This window comes from Engystomops pustulosus, chromosome 8 (assembly GCF_040894005.1).
Source record: "Engystomops pustulosus chromosome 8, aEngPut4.maternal, whole genome shotgun sequence".
NCBI lineage: Eukaryota > Metazoa > Chordata > Amphibia > Anura > Leptodactylidae > Engystomops > Engystomops pustulosus.
Genome location: NC_092418.1, coordinates 44,796,335 through 44,821,293, shown reverse-complemented (window position 1 = coordinate 44,821,293; position 24,959 = coordinate 44,796,335). Strand labels below are relative to the sequence as shown.

The following is a 24,959-nucleotide window of genomic DNA, read 5'->3' as shown; positions in this document are numbered from 1 at the left end:
ACGGAGAGCGCCGCCAATGCGCCGCCATCTTTTTGAAGCCACTGGCGGCGATCAGCGGGAAAACACCCGTGATCGGTGCTGGTACCGATCGCGGTTGTTACCGGTAAGCCTTTGCTACAATATGCAGCAAAGACTTACCAGCTATGGAGAGGGCTCATCCTGCGCCCGCACCCAGCATGTGACATAGTATTACGTCACATGTCCGTAAGGGGTTAAAGAAAACCTACCATTTTGATGTGATGCATTATGAAGCAAACATACCTTGAGACTGCTGTAGCTACACTGATGCAGGATCATTATGATAATGAAGCGGTCTCGCATCTGTGGTGGGCTGAGCGTTTCTCCTAGCACAATAGTTATTCACTGGTTCACGGGATGATCTAACCCCTGGGTTGTGTCTGAAGGCAGAATAATCAATTGCTGCACCATCCCCCAGCTGCTCTACATGAGTGATCCAGCTCGGTTAGATAAGCTCCAAGTGTAATGAAAAGCTAGTGTGTAATGTGTTTATGTAGGCAGCCAGCCGGACCCAGCTTTCCCAAGGTCCTGAATTCTCTCGTTTTCTCAGCAAGACCACACAACCACTCACTCTTGGGATTAACCAACATATGATCCTGTATCAGTGTAGCTACAGCATTCTCAAAGTATGTTTGCTTCATAATGCATGAAATCAAATGGTAGGTTTCCTTTAATTGTTATTACAAAGCAGTATAGGACATTTCTGAAATGTGGCCACAAAGCAGTTAACCCCTTTATGAAAAAATGATTCCATCTCCTTATGTAGAGGTAATATAGCAGGGTTGCAGTAGTATTGTATAGTTTTAATTACTATGATGTCTGATGATCTGAGAGCTCCTTTCAGTACAACTGTAGTAAATGGGTTTATTTGCAATTTTCCTCGCATTATTTTTGCCCAGCTCTTTTACGTATCGACAATGGGCCCTTTATGAAGAGTCTCTATTGTGTTTATATGTTTCATACAAAATGATGTCTCTAGACACTTACTACCACTCACTAACTATTATACGGTTACAATGACCTTGCCTCATATTTGTCATTATAGTAACATTCACTGAGACCACAACTGAGTCATAGCTGAACGGTGGTGTTTTTGCTGCTTTGTCTTTTGTTTCTATTAAGGGAAGTAACAGTTAATGTATTGGATGCATCAATTTATAACATGAAAGTCAAAGACGCTATGATGAGAGTGGTATAGTACTTTGTGAGTTGTATTATATCCTCTATTTTGTTCCCTGGCCTTTAGCAGATAACTGGCATGGGGTTCTTACTAAAGCCCAGCGCATATTGGTTGTAAGGGCCATGCGCCAGGTATTTATTCAATAGGGACACTGGATACTCCCTTCCATTGACTGTACCAGCAAAAACTATGTGGGCTGCCGCACCATTTTTGCCGCTTTTAATAACGAAACAACATGATTGAAGGACAATAACACTGATGTGAATTTAGACATCTTGGAATTATTTTTTTTTTGCTGCCAATGTATATTGTAGTGCTCATCTGCATATAGTTTCTAAACATAATGGTGTTGTAACATTATTGTTTACCACTTATCATTTTAGGAATATTTTGTAAGTTACTTGACCATTTTTGGGAGACTTAGTCCCCTTTCACACTAGCGTTGCAGTTCACGTCAGGGTGCAATGCGTGAAAAACTTACTTTTTTTTGCTGCATTTTTGGTCCTTTTTCCCGTGGAGTCATTAGCGTTTTCGTGTTTTTCATGTGCGCGTTGTTCGCGTTTTTCTTTAATTTTCGGTGCGTTTTTGACGCACGTTTATAAATCACATCCTTCTTAAATTGGTACTTCATGACTTTGTTTCACATCACCTAGCAACCCAGCCATTTAAAACGCATTGCACTTGCAATGCTCGCGAGTGCAATGCGTTTTTGATGCGTCTCCATAGACTGGAATGGGGCGTGAAAAACGTGTGTGAAACGCAAAAGAAGAGCACGCTGTGAACACGCGTGAAAACACCGCAAATAAGGACAAGCCGATTAGAAACAATGGGACAGAGTGCAATGCAAGTTCTGCGCATCAAAAGCACGCGCAGAACTAGTGCTTGAAAAACGCTATTGTGGAAGGGGCCTTAGACTAGGATGGTGAATAAGATAAGTAAGGTAATTCTTTTTCTTAACCCAAAATCTTATGCTATGAGCCACCTACACCTTTCCTACTCATTGATGTCTGTGACCCTCTGACTTCAGGGGTCTGAATAAGCTAATGTGTCTTGTCACAAAATATTGCACCAAACATCAGCATCTTCCGCCACCCCTGGCATTGATAAAACCACCGAAAAAATAGCAGCAATAGATAGGGAGAGATTTATCTGAATTGTCTGAGGTAAAATTGTTCCAGTTGCCTATGCAAACCAATCGGGGCTCAGCTTTAATTATATGAACAACACATTAACTTGCACATATGGGTGGACAATCTTACTAAAGAAAGCAGCTCCTAGTGCTACAACAGACGCCGTAGTGTTACACTGCTAGCGTTATCGGAACCCTCCCATAACACTAGCAGACACTACCGGGATGTACAATAGAAACTGCCGGACCGTGGTGTAAGTGGTCGGGCGTATTCATGAGGTGGTATTAGGGGAGCCGGGCTATGGAGTGGGAGGGGCAGTCCTGGGGAGAAGCAGGGCCCCCTCATGAATACGCCCAACGGTTCAGTGTTTCTATTGTACAGCATAGCAGTATATGCTGGTGTTATCGGAGGTTTCCGATATCACTAGCCGTGTCACACTGCTACAACTGTTGGAGTTATAGGACCTGCTTACTTTAGTAGACAGATCTTTTTCATTTATTAATATATACTTTTAAGAAGTTCCATGCTAAAGTACCCAAGCCTTCCATGCCCACTACATACTGATATCAGGCCCAAAGTGTTAGAAGGGTTCATCTGCTTTCTGAATTTGTGGAAACTCGCCAGCACTTTAAACTTTGAGACTGTTACTGAGGTCCTAAAAAGGCCCTAAAAAGTCTGTTTACGTTTCCTTACCTTTTTATCAGATATTGCTGCTTTTCCTGAAAGTATCAATGTTTTAGAAGGTGTGGACGGAGACGTGAGAACACCGGACAAGCTCATTGACAGTGTGAATGACACCAGTGATGGTAGACATGCCTGGCTCGCTCCAATTCTCCCTGGCCTGGTAAGTTACATCCAGTGTATGGTGGCATAAATTTAAAAAAAAAATCTTGACATTTTTATTTATGGAAGCATTTTTTTGTATATGTCATACATATGGCTCAGTGGGTAGCACTACAGCCTTGCAGCGATGGGGTTCTGGGTTCAAGTCCCACCTAGGTCAACATCTGCAAAGAGTTTGTATGTTCTTTCTGTGTTTGCTTGTGTTTCCTCCGGGTCCTCCAGTTTCCTCCCACACTCCAAAACATACTGTTAGGTTGATTAGATTGTGAGCCCCATTGGGGACAGGGACCTCTTTGGCAAGCTCTGTTATATAAATAAAGAATTATTATTATAAATAATGTTTATTATACATATTGTAATAAATATACAAAAAGATTCTGTATACAGGCGGTCCCCTACTTAAGGACACCCGACTTACAGACAACCCATAGTTACAGACGGACCCCTCCGCCCACTGTGACCTCTGGTAAAGCTCTCTGGATGCTTTACTATAGTCCCAGACTGCAATGATCAGCTGTAATGTGTCTGTAATGAAGCTTTATTAATAATCCTTGGTCCAATTACAGCAAAAATTTTGAAACTTCAATTGTCATTGGGACAAAAGAAAAAAATGTGTCTAGAACTTCAATTATAAAATATACAGTTTCGACTTACATACAAATTCAACTTAAGAACAGACCTCCAGACCCTATCTTGTACGTAACCCGGGGACTGCCTGTATTGAGGCGAACATTTTTTAAGCCTCAAGCTCTCATATTAAAGAAATGTTTTTTTGGATACACTTTATAGTGTTCCTATTCTTATGATTATGAAACTTCTAATAATTTAGTACTCTAACTAATAATCAATTTTTATTGCACCCTATCAATTACAAAGAAATCTGTAAAAGGCAGCTTACCAGGTTTTATCCCATAACACTAACCACCTGATAAGGAGAATTTCCCCCTCTGGAGGAGATTTATTATAGGTGAGATTTCACACAAAGTCAAGTGAAATGACCAGAGAAGAATCATATTTGCCTGAGATGTGTCAAGTTCAGAAGCTACAGGGGAAGTGACACTGCAGATGGCCCTATTATCGATTATATAGCACTTAAAAATAACTATAAGTACTGAAACATGAGTAGTTCTAACTTTATCTCCTAATGGCCTAGTTTTGGAGAAAATCATCTTTTAAATTTATGCAAATGAGCCAAAGGGGCTCCTGTCTACTCCTTTGCCTCTGTAAGCCGTTACTGGTGCCTCGGCATCCCTATAGGTAATGAGAAGCCTCTGAGGACATCTACCATCGGTCTGCCGGTATAATCAGTATACATTTCTAATACTGTACTAGCTATATACTGTATGTCTTCCTTATATGATTATCTCAAGCTATATGTGGGTCTGGCAGTGAAGAGTATTCTACTCAAAAAGGGTGGGAGTCACTAATACAGATAAACTAAAATGTGTCATTTAGAATTCTCCTGAGATTGTAACAAGATGTTGTTCTTTTCTGCGTCGGTAATGTATTTCGTAGGTTGCGCCGTAGCTTCAATTAAAAGTTGTGAATATGTGAAAGCTTTTATCTTTCTAATTGATTTTTTTTTCCCCATTAGGTTAATCGAATTTATGTTGTTTTTGATCAACCAACCAAAGTGTCCATGATCAAACTATGGAATTATGCAAAAACACCACTGAGAGGTGTAAAAGAGTTTGGTGTAAGTATTACATGTAATTTATTTGTTGTTTATTGAAGATTACACTTTTTTTAATTAGTCATTTATCTAGAAACTATATCAGTAAACAGAAATCTTATTCCGAAAAAAATCTATGATTTTATTTCGATACCTAATAAACATTTTATGATGCTACATGTGTAGAAATGTGGAAGAAAATAGATGGACTTACACATTTTGTTTATGACAAGGTTGCATTTTTTTTTCGTTATTTTTGTATTCTTCTAGTTCTTTTTTTATAGATCCATAGAGTAGGCTCACAGGCTAAAGACTTATAGCTGTGCTTCTAGCTTAGCAAGATTTATTGTACTGGGTGATGTCTTATGACCAAGAGGTATCAATCACAAATATTGATTTCTGTCAAACTGTAGAATAAAAGATTTAAACTTTACCTGCAATTATTAGCGCCTCATAATCTTTCTATAAATTTTTAGTGATGGCATTATGAGCACTAAGCTACACATTTTTTGAATTATTTCTACTAGAATCTATTGTTTGTTTTACCTTACTAGTTGAGTGAACCTAAAAGTGACTGGTACAGTGAAAACTCTTTGAATAGACCACCCATTCTTGCAGATAACCTTTTAAAAGGTTTGTCTGCACTTGGGGTACAGCTTCCATACAGTATAATATAGGAGGAAATATTGACCTTTTAGCAATGTTGTTTTCTCTTGAGATTTCACTGTATTTACTTACTTTTGAGATGCATTACCGCATTGTAATCTCCTGACTCTAGTATAAGAGTATAAGACTTGCATTGTCCACAGCCTTTCCTTACTAATGAAATACTCAGCAACCTCCCCTCACTAATGCCATGGCGAGCCGCCTCCCCTTTCAAATGAAATGCCCAGCAGCCTCCCCTTTCAAATGAAATGCCCAGCAGCCTCCCCTTACAAATGAAATGCCCAGGAGCCTCCCCTTTCAAATGAAATGCCCAGCAGCCTCCCCTTTCAAATGAAATGCCCAGCAGCCTCCCCTTACAAATGAAATGCCCAGCAGCCTCCCCTTACAAATGAAATGCCCAGCAGCCTCCCCTTTCAAATGAAATGCCCAGCAGCCTCCCCTTTCAAATCAAATGCCCAGCAGCCTCCCCTTTCAAATCAAATGCCCAGCAGCCTCTCCTTACTGAGGAAATACCCAGAAGCCTCTCCTTACTGAGGAAATGCCCAGAAGCCTCTCCTTACTGAGGAAATGCCCATCAGCCTTCTCTTGCTAATGAAATGCCCAGCAGCCTCCTTTCACAGATGAAATGCCCAGCAGCAGCTCAACATTATAAAAAAAAAAAAAAAAACTCCCTGCAGTTACACTATTTCCGGCTTTCTGTGCATCAGCAAAGGCATAGACCGCTCCACATACTCTGCACCCTATTAACTATAAAGTCATCAGGCAGCAACACCGCGTCATAGTGTGTATGCAGGTGAAGTGCATTGACCTGTATCTATTCGTGCTGCTACACAGAGGGAAGAAGAGCTGTGGGGAGTGCCATGTACTAGGTTTATTTTCCAGAGCAAATAAGTGGGGTTGCTGATAAAGTGCATAACAAGGATTAAATACAATTTAAAATTTAAATTTTTGAACACTTTAAAATTCTGAAGCTGAGTTCATTTTCATTGCTGTCAACATGTAATGACTAAGAAGAACTATAGCCTTACATGCCAAAATATGGTAAATGGAGGTGAGCCACACTGTAGGAAAAAAGTATGAAGAGCAACAAGGAAAAGCTTAATTCAGAAATAATAAATAAATGGGTACATGGTTAACCCCTAGGCGCACCGGGACGCACTATAACGTCCTGCTTCTGGCACCGGCTCTCGAACGGAGCCTGTACCAGAGGCAGCGGCTGTCAGCTGTCTAGTACAGCTGACACCGCGCTGTAACACCCGCGATCAGAGCCGACTCCGATCGAGGGTGTTAACCCCTTACACGCCACGGTCAAGCATGACCGTGGCGTGAAAGGGTCTTCCCCCTATGGATCGGATCCCCCGTGCCGCTTACCGGGGGATCCGATCCTCTTCTGGGCAGCTCCGAGGACTGGCATGTGCCCCAGAGCTGCCCGCTCTCCCTGCCAGTCAGACCCCTTCCGGGTCTGAATGCAAACTGTCTGAGCATGCACAAGCATGCCAGACAGATTACACTGCTCTACAATAAAATAGTATTGTAGAGCAGAGTATTGAACTTAAACCAGCGATCAGAGCATCGCTGGTTTAAGTTCAAGTATGTATAAGTAAAAATATGCAAAAACACTTAACACTACACATTATAATAAATAAAAAATTAATACATAAAAATATAAGCCCCTAAAATGTCACTTTCCCATAAAAACACTTAATAAAGTATAAAAAACATAAAAACACAAAAAAAACCTGCATATTTGTTATTGCTGCGTCCGTAACAATCTGCATGATAAAACAGAATCGTTACTGGACCCGCACGGTAAACGCCGGAGGAAAAAAACGCAAAAAACTTCAGAAAAAAGATAATTTTAAATTAATACCCTATAAAAATGCTCTAAAAAGTGATTTAAAAAATTTTATGCAGTCTAAAATGAGCCCACTTAAAAAGAACAACTGTTCTCGCAAAAAATAAGCCCCTAACCAGATTGGTCAGCCAAAAAATAAAAAAGTTATGCATATGACAAGATGGTGATGCTAAAATGAATAAGATTTTCTCCAAATTAGTTTTTATTCCGTAACAATCTGCATAATAAAACAGAATAAAAAGTTATGCATATAAAAAAGACGGTGATGCTAAAATTTACAACAATTTTGCCAAATTACTTTTTATTCAGTAAAAATGGGAAAAAATAAAAAATCTATATAAATGAGATCTTTTCGTAATCGTGGCGACCCATAGAATAAAAATAATATACTACTTTTATGGTATGGTTAACGGCCAAAAAAAAACCACATAAAAATTTTCCTAAAAATTGATGATTTTCATTTCCTCCACCAACAAAGAGTTAATTAAATCTCACCAATTAGCTATAGATGCCCCAAAATTATCTACCAGAAAAGTGCATCTCATGGCAAAAGAAATAAGCCCCTATAGGTCTACAATAAAAAAAAAAGAAAAATTATAGCCTGTACAATGTGACATAGCAAATCTGATCTGGATGGGGCCTCCTTCCCTTCTATGCCCGGCCGTGCACCCATACAGCAGGTTACCACCACATATGGGATATCGGTGTACTCGGGAGAAATTGGGTATCAAACTTTGTGGAGCCTTTATTCATTTAATCCATTGTAAATGTTTCATTTTCCACCCTAAATGAGTGTATTGGGAAAAAATATTACAATTTGCACCTCCATTTTGTTTTAACCCCTTTAAAACACGTAAAGGGTTAACAAACTTCTTAAAAGTGGTTTTTCATACGTTGAGGGGTGTAATTTCCACAATGGGGTAATTTATGAGTCTAGCTATTATTTAGGCCTCTCACAGTCAATTAGAAGTTGAACAAGTCCATCTAAATACAGGTTTTGGTAATTTTACAAAAACTGTGAAAAATGATACCTAAATTCTGAGCCTCATAACATTCTAGTAAAATATGTGGAATCTTAAAAAACCATCCAACATAAAGCAGACATTTGGGAAATGTAAGTTATGAATTTATTTGGGCGCTATGACTATCTGCATCAAAAGTAGAGAATTTAGAACGTTGAAAATAAAGAATTTTTCCAAATTTTTGCCAAATTTTGTTTTTTTTTTCATAACTAAACGCAAAAGATTTCATCCAAATTTTTAAACTAATTTGAAGTACAATGTATCACGAGAAAACAATCTCAAAATCCCCTGGATATCTCATAGCGTTCCCACGCTATAAACACTTATAGTTACACAGGCCGGATTTGAAAAATGGGGCCGCGTCCTTTAGGCCAAAAGAGGCTGAGTCCCGTAGGGGTTTCTAAGGTTGAGAGAAGAACTTTTGTCTAACTGCACTAAGCTAAAATAGCAATTTACCATACTGTAATTAGCTATCTGCAGGTGTTTAGCTGTTAACGTATGTTTTACCTTGTCCCCCCACACTGATCTCCATTTGCTATTCTTCTTGGTAACCATGGGAAACCACATAGTACAGCTAGAGACAAGAGGAGGCTTGTTTGGAGGGGCTGTAGGAAAGGAGTGCAAGAAAATAGGACCTTGAGTGATGTAACAAGCATGTGACTCCTCACATGTTTCAGGTTGTCCAATTACAAACTTGCTGTCCTGATTAATGTGAAAGGACTTCGTGTTCTGACAAAGGACATTGAGTTATGTCATAAGCATGTGACTCATCACATGCTTTATGTCGGCCAATTACAAACATGCTGTCCTGATTCATATGAATGCCCTCAGTGTTCTGGCCTCATTGCCCTCTGCTGATGTCACAACTAGGAAGTGCCTTCCCACTTCAGGAATAGCTGGATATGATTTTATAAGAAGGATTTCTAGATATACTAGGTTGTATCTAAGGCTAGGAAGAAGCCAGCAGCATGATACAGGTATCGTTGGAATTATTGTCAAAGGCACTCTCCAACCATGCTACTTGGAGAGAGTTACACTTATAGGTACGCTCTTAAGTCCAATCAGTGTTGCTTCAGAGGAAGGCAAAAACCACCAATTATCACATATTAGGGGGAAAATAATTTTCTGACCCGGATGTGGCAATAGGAACAATCCTTGGATCATTCACCACAAGAGAAGCCCAACTCCCATCACTTGAAGCAAAAACATGCAACAGACTTACCCTCCCCATCTTTTAAATAGTTATAACTGTTCATAATAAACTAGAAAGACTCACCTTTCTTCTCAAGTTTAGGTCTCACATGAAAGAAGTTCAGGTACTAATGACTTTTTACTCATAGTGACAAGACCCAAAGAACCCCCTATCTTTAACCCCATAGCGCAATAAGACGTACCTGTATGTTTTATTGCGCATGGGGTAGTATGAAGAGGGTTCACGTGCTGAGCCCTCTTCATACACGCCGGGTGCTTGCTTCACAATGAAGCAAGCACCCGTCGCTAACAACCGCGATCGGTGCTTGTACCGATCACGGGTGTTAACCCTTTCATCGCCACCGGCAAAGCTGCCGGCGGCATTAACGAGCCGGCGGCACGTGGGCGCCACCATCTTGGCTCCGAGATGACGTCACGGGGATGACGTCACGGGGATAACGTCACGGGGAGCGGCGATCCGTTGCCATGACAGCCTCGGATCACACAATGATCCGAGGCTATCATGTTTTAGGCCATCCATTACAATTTTTTTTGTACAGGAGGTTTTAATTTTTGTAAATGTATGAAAACATTATAAAACCTATACAAATTTGGTATCCATGTGATCATATAGACCCAATGAAGAAATTAGACATGTCATTTGGAGGGCACAGTGAAAGACGTAAAATCCACGCCCACAAGAAAACGGCGCAAATGCGTTTTTTTTTTACCATTTTCACTGCATTCAGAATTTTTTTCCCGCTTCCCAGTATATGGCATAGACAATTAAATGTCATCACTATGAAGTGCAATTTGTTACGCAGAAAACAAGCCATCACAAAGCTCTCTACATGGAAAAATAAAAAAGTTATAGATTTTTGAAGGTGGGGTGTGAAAAATAAAGACGCAAAAAGGGGTCCTTAAGGGGTTAATCTGTCAGTCGCCTTCATAATAAATGGGCAGACCTGCCCCTCACTTCTAATACAAGGCTTCTTTTCAGTCACTTAGGTTTTATACATTAATAATTGTGAATATTTGCGCAGGGCTGGCAATATACGAGCACCGATTTATCATTGCAGTTATGTCTTAAAAATCTAATTTTCTTTCATTGAAAATGTATTCTTCTTTATTATCCTATTTGATTAGGTAATAATCTTGTTTTGTGTTTGTCTTGTATGAATGCGACAATGTATCCAGTAATTGACATATGTTTTATGTACATTATTGATAGCAGACGGTTTCTTTCCGCTTGATAGGAAGTGCGATGATGACGTTTACAATGATTTAGTTATCCAAGACCAGTTTATAATGTCTACAGATTATTTTCATTTTCACAATTATGACTTTTGACTGTATTTTTACGTTTCATTAGTAAGAACAGTTTTTCATATATTACTGTTATAACTTGATTTTCTTGCCAGCTCCTTGTAGATGACCTTCTTGTATACAATGGGATTTTAAACCAAGTCAGTCACATTTCTCATGGCATACTCCCGACTTGTGATCCTGTGATACCATTTCATACAATCCTCTTTGCGAATGACAAGAAAGTATCAGAAGCAGAAAGGAGAACTCTTTTAAGGTATGTAGTACCGTCTGCTTAAAGGGAATCTGCATGTGCTGTGGCAAGTAGTGAGAATTCCTATGGTGCCAGTCAGTTCTGTGCTCCAAAAAGGTGAAATTATTACCTTTTGCCTCTGTCTGCGCATGTTGCATCCAGAAGGAAGCTCTGGATGGGAATACGCAGTAAGCCATAAAAGTGTGATCAGTATAGAATTATAGATAGAAACCTGACGGGTGTGAACATATGCTTCTCAGGTGAAATCATAAGGAGTATGACATGTTTGCTTCCATGCCCATCTATTGTGCTTCTAGTTCTTGTAAAACTATAGGCACAGGATATCAGGATTGGAGATGCAGGTTTCAGCTCATGTCGCTGGAGAGTGACTTGTCAGTATTCATTGTATCAATGCAGTGTAACATGGTGTCAATGACATAAGGTAATTATTGTGATATAAAGAAAGCTACAGAATCCCAAAGATTTGTAAAAGAACAATGTGACACCTATGACAAGCACACACCATAGAGGATAACCGTGGAGGAGATGGAAATAGCAGTCAGGACAGTGATAACAATACGAGACATTCTGTATTAATGTGTGTGGTACCATAGTAACACATTACCAGGGCACTAATAATAATAATATAAAAAAACATAGAAATCTAGTACAGACAAGTTAGTGGTATAATTTCTCCAGGCTGAGCCATATGCTAATCCTGAAAGAAGGATTATTTGAGGGACAGAGATATAAGGGGATTGAGTACATAAAAAGGCCTGGCCCCTGTATAAGGCTGGTGGTAGCTTGGAGCTGTACTGATACCCAGAAATTACCATTTCAAATATCAAAGAAGCAAACTATTACAGAATAGTGCAGAGAACATGCGCTCTATGGATATGCATGCACAGAATTATATATACTGGCTGTATGAGATAATCAGCAGTGCTGTGTCTTTACAAAGTCTTCAACCCAATTGATGTCATTTTGTACCATAATTTATTATTTTAAGTTATTGATACCTAAGTGGAATACTAGGCTTATGAATATGGAATAACTAATGTTTATAGAGTGATCTTGTATTATAATTACAAAATACTTGATCAATGAATACATACGAATAAAGAAGAGAATTTACTATTTTACCACCAATCTACATTGGTTTCAGGTTTATATTGCTGCACCAAGCGCAAAAAGAACCCAAAAACATTAAAAGAACCCTAGCTACTCCTCCCCAATGGGATGTACCTAGATGATCACTTAACAAATATACATATACTCTTCATATATACATATAGATAGATGGATACAGTTTAAAGTAGAATGAGCCCAAATACTTCCCAGCCAGCAGCCATCCCTTGCCCACAGTAAAAATAAAATTAGTAGTCACCTTCCGGGCTCCCCACTGCTCCTCTTCTCCTCTCTTTTATCTTCATGTCTCTATCTGTGCACATGTACATTATGGTGTCATGAGGCACGGCATAATATGCATGCAGTTGGATCGGGTTCGGCCCACACTAGCTACCTTTTATACTAGGGGTGTTGCTGGCCACCTATATACTGGGGGTAAATATAAATGGTATCGGGTATCAATAAGGAAATCACCTTGTGTCAGAAGAAATAAGTATAAATGGTGAATAAAATATAACTTTTACTTCAGATAGTTAAAATATGTTCAGAAAATTGTGGAAAAAATGGAAAAATGAACTAGATACAAATAGGACTGTAACTACTGATTACCATCTACTGATCCAAAAATAATACCAAAAAAATAATAGTTCTAGGTAAGGAAACTCACTACAGATGTTGTTGTAGTGATCCGTGTATGGGAAGTTCAGCACCTCCTCAATCGTCTCCTCTAATGTAGCCATAGATGCATTCACGGCCATGTATGTTCAATTATAGTCAGACGTAAGAGAACAGGGAGAACGGTGTGTGTGGACAATGTCCCAGCATGCCATGTTTTGCCTTTTAGGCTCATCAGGGGATACAAGATAAATGTCAGAACCAACTAGTGCAAAAAAATAGCCATAAAATTAGGGTATTTATGTGATAAATGTATCCTGCTGAAAGTGTACGTATGTACATAAGGGATTGTTCTTACCTTACTTGTATATAACAGTATATAGCTAATACAGGAGGCACAGTAAATATCTACATTTATTACAGGTTGCACAGTATGATTTAAAAGGGGGACTGCATGTATTCATTATAGGGCGGACTGTATACATGTAAATTAGAGGGCTCTGCACATATGTGAAATCATTGGGGATACTGTATATATGTATATAGGGAACGGGAATTGGTTCTGGTGCTGTGTTTCTGTACAAAGCTTGGTGCTACTTCTATGCTTGTGTATTAAACGTCATACTGGTGCTGTATCTTTGAGCTTAGCGTTTTATGGTGAAGTATATATGTAAATCGCTAGTCTAATAATTAATGACAGGCGCAATATTATGATTTGAAAGACCCTTTCCTTTCTTTATTGAAGGGGGGATACTGTATATGTTAGAAGTTATTTCGGGGGAAGTGCTGCATAAGCTAACCTAGTGGAATAGTGCTGCATACACCATAATTCACACATAAATGCAGAAGTCTGTGATATAGGGCAGCAATGGAGGGCTTGTCTTCCCCCTTTCTGCCCCTTGTATGTGGATCTCCGCACTCCGTCCTCCCAGGAGCAGACTGAGGATAGGGAATAAATGGTAAAAATGGAAACCTATCTGTTTCATGTTACGCATGATAACAATTCAAAACAGAAACGACTTTGTAGGTGGAATGTACCAAGTTATGTTTTGCAGTGTGTTTTGCATGTTCTTACATTGGAAGTCATTATGTATTGTTATGATGTTAACAGCAACCATGTAGAAGACCAAGATGTAAGAATGATGAATGATAATAAAGTCGTTGTCAACTTTAAGAAGAGCCACAGTGCAGATCCAGGTATTTCAGTTAAATTATTCTTTTATGCTTTACATACAATTATGCAAAAGAGAATTTTGTACGTATTTACTATGAACATTATGATATATTGATATTAATAACGATATCCCAATCATCCAGATGTACAGTAGATAAATGATATAATGCTGTCCGTCCATAGCCACCACTAGGGGGAGCATATAGACTCCTACAGAAAAAAGAATTTATAGGGGTATGCTGGGAATATAAATGTCTGATATAAAAACCCATAATGTTATAAACAAGTGAATACATCAAAACTAAGAAATGACATTTAAATAGTTTGCTTTTATGCTTTACAAAACTATATGGACAGAATTACCCCCTAAATGGCCACACAGGGTACAAAAACTCCCATGAGCCCTTAATTCTCATAGCTCCGCCCTCTCATGCTCTGCTCCAAGTGATGATGTAACAGACTGCCATCACTGCACGTTACCCCACTGAGATGGTGTCTTACCACAACACTGGCCGTATTGGATGTAAACCATCTCTCCCCACATATGAGGCTTCTCTGCTTCATGATGATGACTCTGCCCCTAATTTTGATAGGCGCCAACCCCTCAGTGACGTCAAACATAGTGATGATCACATGACCCTGCCCAGGCAGGTGCAGGACATGTGATGAGGACATGTGATCAGCAACTATCTTCATTCCTGTGTCGGGTCTACTGGGACAAAATCAATGGACCGAGTAAAGGGCCAGTAGCATTTATTCTTCTTTATAGTCTATGTCCACAGCATATTTCTACTACAGGGAGGAAAACTTTAAATGACAACTAATTACATAATAGCTTATATTTTAATGACTGATTTGAATATTAATTATGCTTATTTTTGAAAGCCCCTTTCATTACTCTGTGTAAGCAGGAAATGCCTGGTTTTATATTAGTGAAGGAGTGGGGGTTAAAGTTGATTTTGGAACAACGGTAGAACATTTTAACAATAAAAAAAATCCCCAACTGGGGACTATTAATATTATTAATATACAGAATAAGATACTATTGGGGTTTGTGCGACATTTGTGTAGTGTCAAGTTTCCCTTGCCACTAAATGAAGCAGGTAGCCCCACCCTGCATGAACAGCTTAATTTTAAATGTATATTTTGGTATAATACCTACTACTTCTAACAATAAAACCTTCTGCATCTGTCTTTTATCTTATAGCTTTACGTCCAAAGACTTGTGTCACTGACAAATTAAGCGGAAGGCAAAGGCGGCTCTGAAGATCCACTTTACCGAGGAAGAATAGCCATAGTTATTTATTTATCAGATTTTGTATTAATATTTAATACATTTTATGTTCAACTATTTTTCTACATGTAAACAATAAATATCTAACATAAACACTTGTAATAGTCCATTGGTTTCTTGCAGACATATTTTACTTCATGGTGCTTCAGTCTTCTTTCTTAAGTTTTACCAATCCTCATAACACGTATAAGGATCCCTAGTTGTATTATACATCTTATATGTGAAGCCCCTTCCTATAATCTTAGGTCTTATGCAGCAGATGTCGGCACTTACAAAAGTAATTTTTCCGTCCCATTGACGATTGATAACGGAAATAGAATTGCATTTGAAGATCTGTTAAAGAGAACCCGTCATGCAAAATAACCCCCTAATCTAAATATATTTTCATAAACCGCCATTAGAAAGCATTGCCCCTATCCCTTCATTGTCCCTCTACATGCCTGTAAACCTAAGCAATGAGGTCCTAAAGCTGTATGCAAATGACCTGTGAAATGTCCAATGAATCATTAGCATATTCAAGCTGTCCACTCTATTCATGAGTAGGAGGCACAGCCACACCCCCAGTGCTTGACTGACAGCCTGTATAATGATGTGAGGCTGTATAATGATGTGATGGCTCCATGTGCTTGCTGGTGGCCACGCCCCCTGCAGCCTGTGTGTGTGTGTATAGGAGAGATACAACAGCTACAGGCAGCCATGTAACAGCAGAACATGTCTCTGTGTATTAGGAGGATGCAGCATGTCAGCAGATGCAGCACACACACTAGCCATGCTTTACTATACATTGCACACAGACATGAGCAGGGGGAGGAGAGGGGAGGGGTAACACTGCCTCTGACCATGTGACCAGCCTCATTTACATAATAAAGAATATATGATTTTACAATGAATAATGTATGAAATAACTAGATAAAGGCTGTGATGGGATCCTTGTGAACTGCTCCAACAGGTAGAGGTGACAGGACTAGTGGCAGAGACCTGATGACAGGTGTCCTTTAAGGAAGCATATTGTGTAATCCTATACGGAGTAAAAGGTTTTAATAATCTTAATATAAAAATAAGATTTAACCCTTCATGACACAGCCAGTTTTCAAGCATTTCCATTTCCTATTTTCTAGCTGGAGCTGTAAGGGGCTATAATTTATAGACCTGTGATACAAATGTGAAGCATTTGGAGTGTGAATGATAATTACATCAATTAGAATGTGACAATGTGGCCTATTAAGTTTCTAATAAGGACTTTACAAAATGGAGTAAAACCTTGTCCTTTGTCTCATCCATGATGTGACCACGCAGTGTTAAAAGCGAGAATCACGCGCTGCACAGGACAATAACAAGTCTTCTGCACATACCAGCGCGTGATCATTGATTGATACATATGTTACAAAATGATGATGCGGCAGTATCTGAAATAGATGGTGCCTTTGTTTATGAAATGATATAAAAGCAAGGGGATCCTGACAGGGGGCAGGGACTTTTCCAGACTCTCGAGTGGACGCACTTCGGTCTGTGATGTTGATCCGGAATTTTCCTTGCCCTGTCGAGGTCCCCCGTCAGGATAAGTGATGCTACAATATCCGGTAATGTATTGATGCTTACTTTCTAATTAATATGTACTCAGTATATAAGCAATAATTGTTAACCTGTTATTCAGCAAATAAACATATTACTGTTTAAGATTAAGTTTGTATTGACCGTAGTTCCTTCCTAATTAGTATATTAGTGAGCGCAGTAAGTAGGACGCTAGGTCCACCTTATTTTTGACAGGCAATACATTAATTGGCGTAGTCAAGGCAGGATCCTGTATAAAACGCTGTGTTAACGGTCCGTGAGAACAGGCCCAGGCTGGATATCTCACTTACTGTCTGGAACTTCTGTTGAATGCAGCCCTATTGCACGGGTCGGCAGAAGTGAAGGATAGGTGGGGTTGAAGGAGCGAGTGGAGTGGGCTCACGGATAACGCAGCATATACAGGAAACTGAAGTTAATTTGGAAACCAAGACCCTTGCAAACATTCTGACATTATAGGGTGGTTGCAAAGGGGATAGGGAACTCCTGTGCAAAATTTGACCAATTGGCGTTTTGCCAAAATTCTCAATCTTTTTGGCACGAAGCCAAGATCCGAAAAATGTTCAGGAGACGTAAAAATCAAGCCCCAGAAGGAATAGAAGTGCCCGGCTGGTCTGAGGCACCCTATTCTATCTTAGCACAGGAATTAGGAACATCAGGGTTAGCAGAACCTTGGGAAAGTAAGCTCAAAACTTGTGAACCCGTAGATCTAGTGAAAACGCTAGAAGAGGTCCCTGTTAGGTCAGGTGATGCAGTAACCCCTTCATCTAGTACACATACTAGAGGAGGTCCCTGTTAGGACAGGTGATGTAGTAAGCCTTTCATCTAGTACACATACTAGAGGAGGTCCCTGTTAGGACAGGTGATGTAGTAAGCCTTTCATCTAGTACACATACTAGAGGAGGTCCCTGTTAAGTCAGGTGATGCAGTTGCTTTAGGCAGACATTGTTGGATATTGACAAGTGCCTACAGAGTATGCATGAGCGCAATCAACAACTTCATAGGAAAGAGTCTCAGTTAGAGCAGAAACTGAGTTGGGAGGGAAGAAGGTGGTGTTGGAGTGTAATACCTGCCTTCTGAATGATAAACTACAGCATTATCAGAGCATTGCAGAAAATACTGCTGTAAAAATAGCCCAGAATAAATACAGGAAAAGAAAGGGCAAAGTTAACAAAAACAAGGTGCACAAAATTATTGCAGAAGCCTCAATAGATTGGAATCCAGATAAGTGGGATGGGGATGTGTGGGATTCTTCCTCTAATTCAGAATGGGAGGACCCCCCAGACCCTGTAATAGACCCCCCCCTTCCCCGAGTGTGTTAGCCAAACGTATCGGAAAAAGATTAGAGAGAACAGGAGAAAGTGAGATACAGTGGTTGGTCAGAGTAAGTGAATATGGAGGAACGGGAGTAATGCTGGATGAGGGAGATGTGGGAAAGTTTATCACTCTATCCAGAGACCCTATTACACAGTGTTCTTTTAAGACCTACTTTGTGGATACCGGAATAAGGGTGCAGAATTTACTTTTAATTCTGGCTCACTGTTTCCAGAACAGGTATCCGGCAGAGTTAGATTTGCCGTTGAATGAGAAACCCTGGTATACTATAAGGGATGGTCTTGAGAGACTAAAAGAGGAGGCAATGCGTAGCGCCTTATCTGTATTAGGGATGGAAGATGATTTTCTGAACTACCCTCTCACAGCCAGCATAAGAAATAGTCACACCTCCAGCATATAAAGCAGTCATTTTAACCCTTACGGTAGCAATGACTGGAGAAGCTATTAGCACAGTGTTGGCCAGAATGAGAAAGTTGCAAGATATGAGAGATTCGAAAGAGCCTGCAGCCCCCAAACACTCGGGGAACAGTAAACCTTATAACTCAGATTGGAGGAAAAAACAAGAAGGGGATTCTAGTAGGGTCTTGAGGAAAGATATGTTCCAAGCTCTGCTGAAAGCTGGGGTGAAAAAGGAACATATCGATGGGAAGGAAACTCAGGAATTATAGAGAATGTATAAACAAAAAGTATTATCAGTAAAAAAGGCTAGCACAGGAGAGCCCCTAAAAGAAGGACCTTCTTAAGCCATAGGAAATTTCTTGGACAGATTATCAATATGTGTATCCTTGGGAGGAACTGGCGGCCGCGGTTGCAACCAAGGTAACACAAGAAATGGATTAAAAGTCATTAATCACTGATTTAGGATCAGATAATGAAACAGCATGAGTAGCCAGCCAAACCCCTGTGTTTATAAAAAGAGATGATCACCCCTATGTTAATCTTAGCATCCATTGAAAGGGGGTAATATTCAAAGAGTCCCAGCTTTGATTGATAAGGGGGCAAAGGCTACTTTAATATGTGGAAATCTCAAAAAATTTAAAGGTCCTAAAGGTAACTTGCCCATTAGAAACTACCCCGTTTTGGTGGTCCCGATACCAGAATACATTATTGACATTGATATTCTTAAAGGGATAACACTACATTTGAAAGAAGGAAAATTTGCATTTGGGGTAAGAAAAACGGAAAATTAAGCATGTCCGTTATTGGAAGGGAAGGTATAAATGCCCCCAATACATATTCTCCCGGCTTCTAAACTAGTTGCCCTGAAACAGTATCAAATTTCCGGGGGATACAAATAAATTCTTGAATACACCCCTACTACTGTTTTTCATGTTGATGCTCATGTACCAACTGATTCACTTGAACGTTTGTTTAATTCCAAAGCAGATAAACAAGCAGCGATCAGAACAGCAGACACTTCTTCCAGAAAGAAAAGCAATCATGGCTTCAGGGTACACAACAAAAGTGGACACTTGAAAAAAAAAAAAAAAAAAAAAAGGCTACTTACAGGTGGACCCAAGATAGAGGAATTCCTCTAACACTTGACATAATTAAAGATACCATCCAGAATTGCCCAATATGTCAACATAGCCAGAAAAGAGAAGTTCCCCACACAGTAATGGGACACATAGGTCGAGGACAACTACCAGCTCAAATTTGACAAATTTATTTCATTGGCCCTCTGCCAGAAAGCAGGGGATGCAGATATTTGTGTACGGCAGTGGATACATACTCAGGATTGAGGGTAGGATTTCCTTGTAAATCTGCCACTCAATGGAGTACACTGAGAACTTTGGAAACTGTTACCCAGTATTATGGAGTCCCGTTGCAGATGCAATCAGACAATGGGTCACATTTTACTGGAAAATAAGTCAAAAAGTATACACAAGACAACAACATCCACTGGGTATATCATATGCCTTACTATCCTCAAGCAGCAGTGTTAGTGGAAAGGATGAATGGGTTGCTTAAAAGCACCCTAAAGAAGCTAAACCCGTCAGACAGTGCATATGGGCAATGGAGGGATCACCTTAATGAGGCTCTACGGATTTTAAATAATAGGCCCATTACTGATTCAATGACTCCTTTAATAAGGATGTTGACCCCTAATATCACTGTAAAAGTTAATAATATAGTAGATTCACTGCTGTATAAGAAAATTCAGGAGAATGCAGTTACACCCATTCGAGCTACACCACTGTCGGCAGGTTTGGATCTCAGCTCAATGGAGGTAAATCTTATCTCCTCAGGTAAGGTTAAGGAAATAGCCACTTGTTTAGGATGTAAAATTACAAAAGTTCACTATGAGCAAATAGTCACAAGATCTAGTTTAGCTCTGAAAGGATGTATAGTGTTGGGAGGCGTAATTGATGAAGATTATCAGGGTGAGATGATCAACTTGGGTACAGAGAAAAACCAAACAATTGCCCAGTTATTGCTTATTCCCATCAATAATGCTACTCCAAAAGAAGGGTCTGTCCCATTAGAAGTTAACATAAGGGGAGATAAAAGTTTTGGCTCTTCTGATGCTACCAATTTTGGAGCTAAAATATGGGTTCTAAATAACCAAGGACCGCCCTCTCCCAAGTGATAGCAGTGGGGAAAGCTAGAACCTTGTTGATCATGAGACCTGGAGTAGAAAAATGGGAATATGTTCCACAGGAAAAATGTTACTTGAGAGAATGAGGAAATATAATGTTTGTGTTTCTTTCCCTTAGATGTACCTAACTATTGGAATCCTTGGAGGCGGGTATTTGGCCGGAAGTAAAACCTGAACGCCTGGTGCCTTATTGGAAAAGACTAACATCACCACACTAGGATGGAGCTGGAAAGGAAATCCTACTAATCGAACCTAGGATAATTTCACCTGTTTTGCAAAGAAAACATGTTTGGTTGCTGATATATCTTTTGAACAAGGACAAGGTTGGAGAGGACCACCGGAATCCTCCAGCAACCTATTTAGGCCTTGGTATTTGATGTACCAGGACAATTTGAATACAATTATTGATTCTAAAGTACAATTAAAATGTTGTGAACAACTAGCAAATTAGCCATGTGCCATTGAGTGATAAGCGGCTAGTCCTAATAACAAAAGTAGATCCAGGACATATTAAAAGAATACCCTCTACTTGTGCCAAAGTGGGACCAAAACAAAACAAAAAAAAAAACTGTTATAATGACTACAGTGACATTTCTTCCTCTACCTGAATGTAACCAGAAAAGAAAAAGAAGAGCTTGGTATGATATTTTACTGGGAGGATACGGTGCAGTAACCGGTACTCTCAATGGATTTGATATTGAGACTATAGCCAACAAGCTAAGCCAAGCTGGAAAAGGAATTCAAGATGCATTGACTCTACGGTGACAATGGATGCCTACCATATGGCACCCTTGGCGATAAGCCATTGATGTGGACACTTTTCTATCAAGGACTGTTAATAGAACTGATAATATTTTAGAGGGTTTAGAGGTTAATACTGGCACAGTTTTGAATTTCACTCTATGTACTATGCAAGTAGTATACTATATACAACAGCATGATGCTATACAAACTAAGTTGATGACTGGGAGTGAAGCAGTGTGGCGAGAAGTGTTTAAAACTGCCATACCGAGTCAATCCTGGCTCAAGATTGATGCTCCAAAAATTGTATATATATATATATATATATATATATATATATATATATATATATATGGTATAATCAATGTATACAATGTAACCAAGGTAAAAACTATGTGTAAATTTGTAGTAATGTTTATACTGTTGGGGCCCCCAGGATCTCAGCACTATTGGATGCCAGAGTTCCAGGGGACCTACATAGATTCACAGAATTATACTCATGATTTATCTTTTTGCGATGACACATTAGAGGGACAGCTTTGTGGATTACAATCCAAGACTTATGAATCATGCTTGTTACAGGGTTCTATTAATGTATGTAAATTTACTATATTGCCATTAACCTATCAGTTATTAGTTGAAGTAGCCCCTCAAAAAATATGTGTGGTCACTAATGTTCCTGTTATTCCAAGAATGGAAACGCCCTTTGAAGGATGCATGAAAAATGTATCTGTGTTAGTTTGGAATAATGAAACTTTCTTGTTAATTCATTATCACATCATATCCAAAGATATAAAATGGACTCCACTTACTCTAGAAGTGCAGTCATGGGATTTGAATTTGACTAAGTTAAAACAACTAATCCAACATTCAGAGTTTGGACAACAATTGATTCAACAATTGAATAAGAGTGTGCAATACCATACTGTCACAACAACTATAGTAGCTGATAAAATAGTTAAGATGGGTTCTTCCATCCAAGAAGCTACATTACATCACTGGTGGGACATTTCCATGGGATATTCTCCATCTGCAGAGAGGATGTTAAATTGGTTGATACATCCTGTGATTGTAATTGCTATTATTGTAATTACATTATCTGGAATTGCTATATGGCTTATAAATTGTTTACCAGACCACGAGTTGTTATGGTCAACTACAGAAACGTTAAATAGTCTACATTGTCAAGGACCGATTGTGATACAAATGTGAAGCATTTGGAGTGTGAATGATAATTACATCAATTAGAATGTGACAATGTGGCCTATTAAGTTTCTAATAAGGACTTTACAAAATGGAGTAAAACCTTGTCCTTTGTCTCATCCATGATGTGACCACGCAGTGTTAAAAGCGAGAATCACGCGCTGCACAGGACAATAACAAGTCTTCTGCACATACCAGCGCGTGATCATTGATTGATACATATGTTACAAAATGATGATGCGGCAGTATCTGAAATAGATGGTGCCTTTGTTTATGAAATGATATAAAAGCAAGGGGATCCTGACAGGGGGCAGGGACTTTTCCAGACTCTCGAGTGGACGCACTTCGGTCTGTGATGTTGATCCGGAATTTTCCTTGCCCTGTCGAGGTCCCCCGTCAGGATAAGTGATGCTACAATATCCGGTAATGTATTGATGCTTACTTTCTAATTAATATGTACTCAGTATATAAGCAATAATTGTTAACCTGTTATTCAGCAAATAAACATATTACTGTTTAAGATTAAGTTTGTATTGACCGTAGTTCCTTCCTAATTAGTATATTAGTGAGCGCAGTAAGTAGGACGCTAGGTCCACCTTATTTTTGACAGGCAATACAAGACCCCACCCAGATTAGACACAAAGCGCACATGTACTTATAATAGTATATGCTATTTAATTTCCCAAACTTATTAATTGGTTAGAGGTTTAGCCTTAAATAAATATATTTCAGCATATCGAAAATCGGTTACAACCCATGGCCAGCCTTTGCACTAACAGTACCCTCGACTAAGGGATGAAATATAGAATAGACAGTCAGTGCCGTGCTATGACCTTCAATCCAGGAAATATTGGTTTACACCATTAGCCAGTTTCTCATTACATGTTTATAGTGTTGAAGTCTGTCCAAGGGTTAAAAGACGGGTCTCCATTCATTAGGGCTCTATTCACACGTAGATGGAAAATACACTTGTGGCTCTCACTCTAAAAACAAAAGGCATGGAAGGTGTCCATGGTGCAGATCAATGATATCAGATTTCTGTGTTAAAAAGTATTTATTTTACTCACACAACATAAAATTTAAAGCACTTTATATCAAAACAAACCAGATCCTGGGGTTTGCTAAAGCAAGTAGAAGAGAAGTCACTCTAGCAGGGAGGGTCCATTAGTGACTCCCTGCCAGAACTACACAGTAGAGAGGTCCAGAAGCGGACCACTCTGTCTTCTATGTAGTGACTATGCTGAGCTAGTGCATCTCAGTTCTCATTGTAGTAAATGGTACCTAAGTACTACTATAAGGGATATATATCACTGCTAAGGGGGGGATTTTTAAGACACCCCCCCCCCCCCAAAGAGTACTTTAACCCTAGGTTGTGTGATCCTACAATTTACTGCCATACTACAGTATATGTACTGCAATATATGGGGATTTTGCACATCATTTATTACAATGTGCAAATCGAACGTTGCAATACAATGGTTAAATCCAGACATCCTAACCCTTTGCAGGCGGTGATCGTAGGTTTAGCACCCGCGATCAGTGCGTTACCAGTGGTTGTTTCCTGCAATATGCTATGGAAAGGGCTAAGCCCACTCCAAAAGGGGGTGCTGTATGTAATCGGTTCAGGGTCGTAGAATATATGTAATAAACTACAGTTGCTGTTTTTACTATAATTATATAAGGGTACTATGTACAGGATTTTTATTACATAAAACATTAAACTTTTCGTCTCTGCAACAAATCGGCCCTGTTTGTGCCTGTTTAGGCTTCCACTAACAGTTGATTTATGCCGAGCCAAGATATTGGACCTCAGCCGATATAATAATGATGACCTTTCCTGCCTTGTGGGGCTGGATAGTGACAGTAGAGAAAAGATCTCTGCTTTATATTCCATATATTCCATGAATTTTGTGTTCCTTTAAATCCACTCCAGTATCCTGAACATGAACCAAGAATATACAGTATGAGCCTATTTAAATTCTCATTGAAGTCTTCCACTTATTTAAAGCTCCCAGCTGTGTCTAAGGAATTGGATTGAGATGAATCGCTATGCTGAGAGCTTTCCACAATGCATGAAAGTGGAATGACAATATGAGAATACTCACCTGGAAGGTTGTTTGCTCCATGCGCATGACCCAGTCAAAGAGTGGCAGCGCACAAGTCATC

General features: G+C 39.4%; 1 protein-coding gene and 1 long non-coding RNA gene across 4 annotated transcripts in view; both read left to right on the top strand.

Annotated features, from left to right (window-relative positions):
• KATNIP (katanin interacting protein) overlaps positions 1-15,796 on the top strand; it is a 110,637-nt gene extending 94,841 nt beyond the window's left edge. For 2 of the 3 annotated variants that reach the window (XM_072120796.1, XM_072120795.1), the window contains exons 24-28: positions 3,033-3,172; positions 4,766-4,867; positions 10,999-11,159; positions 13,990-14,075; positions 15,260-15,795. In XM_072120796.1, coding sequence (XP_071976897.1) covers positions 3,033-3,172; positions 4,766-4,867; positions 10,999-11,159; positions 13,990-14,075; positions 15,260-15,318 — 548 coding nt within the window. In that variant the 3' untranslated portion in view covers positions 15,319-15,795. Of the gene's footprint in view, positions 1-3,032; positions 3,173-4,765; positions 4,868-10,998; positions 11,160-13,989; positions 14,076-15,259 lie in introns of all 3 variants that reach the window. The other variant, XM_072120797.1, reaches the window with a different exon arrangement.
• A 116-nt stretch (positions 15,797-15,912) lies between these two features.
• LOC140075200 (uncharacterized) lies at positions 15,913-23,319 on the top strand. Its single transcript, XR_011849371.1, has 2 exons — positions 15,913-20,499; positions 20,968-23,319. It is a non-coding gene; the product is annotated as an uncharacterized lncRNA (long non-coding RNA).
• Positions 23,320-24,959: the final 1,640 nt, after the last annotated feature.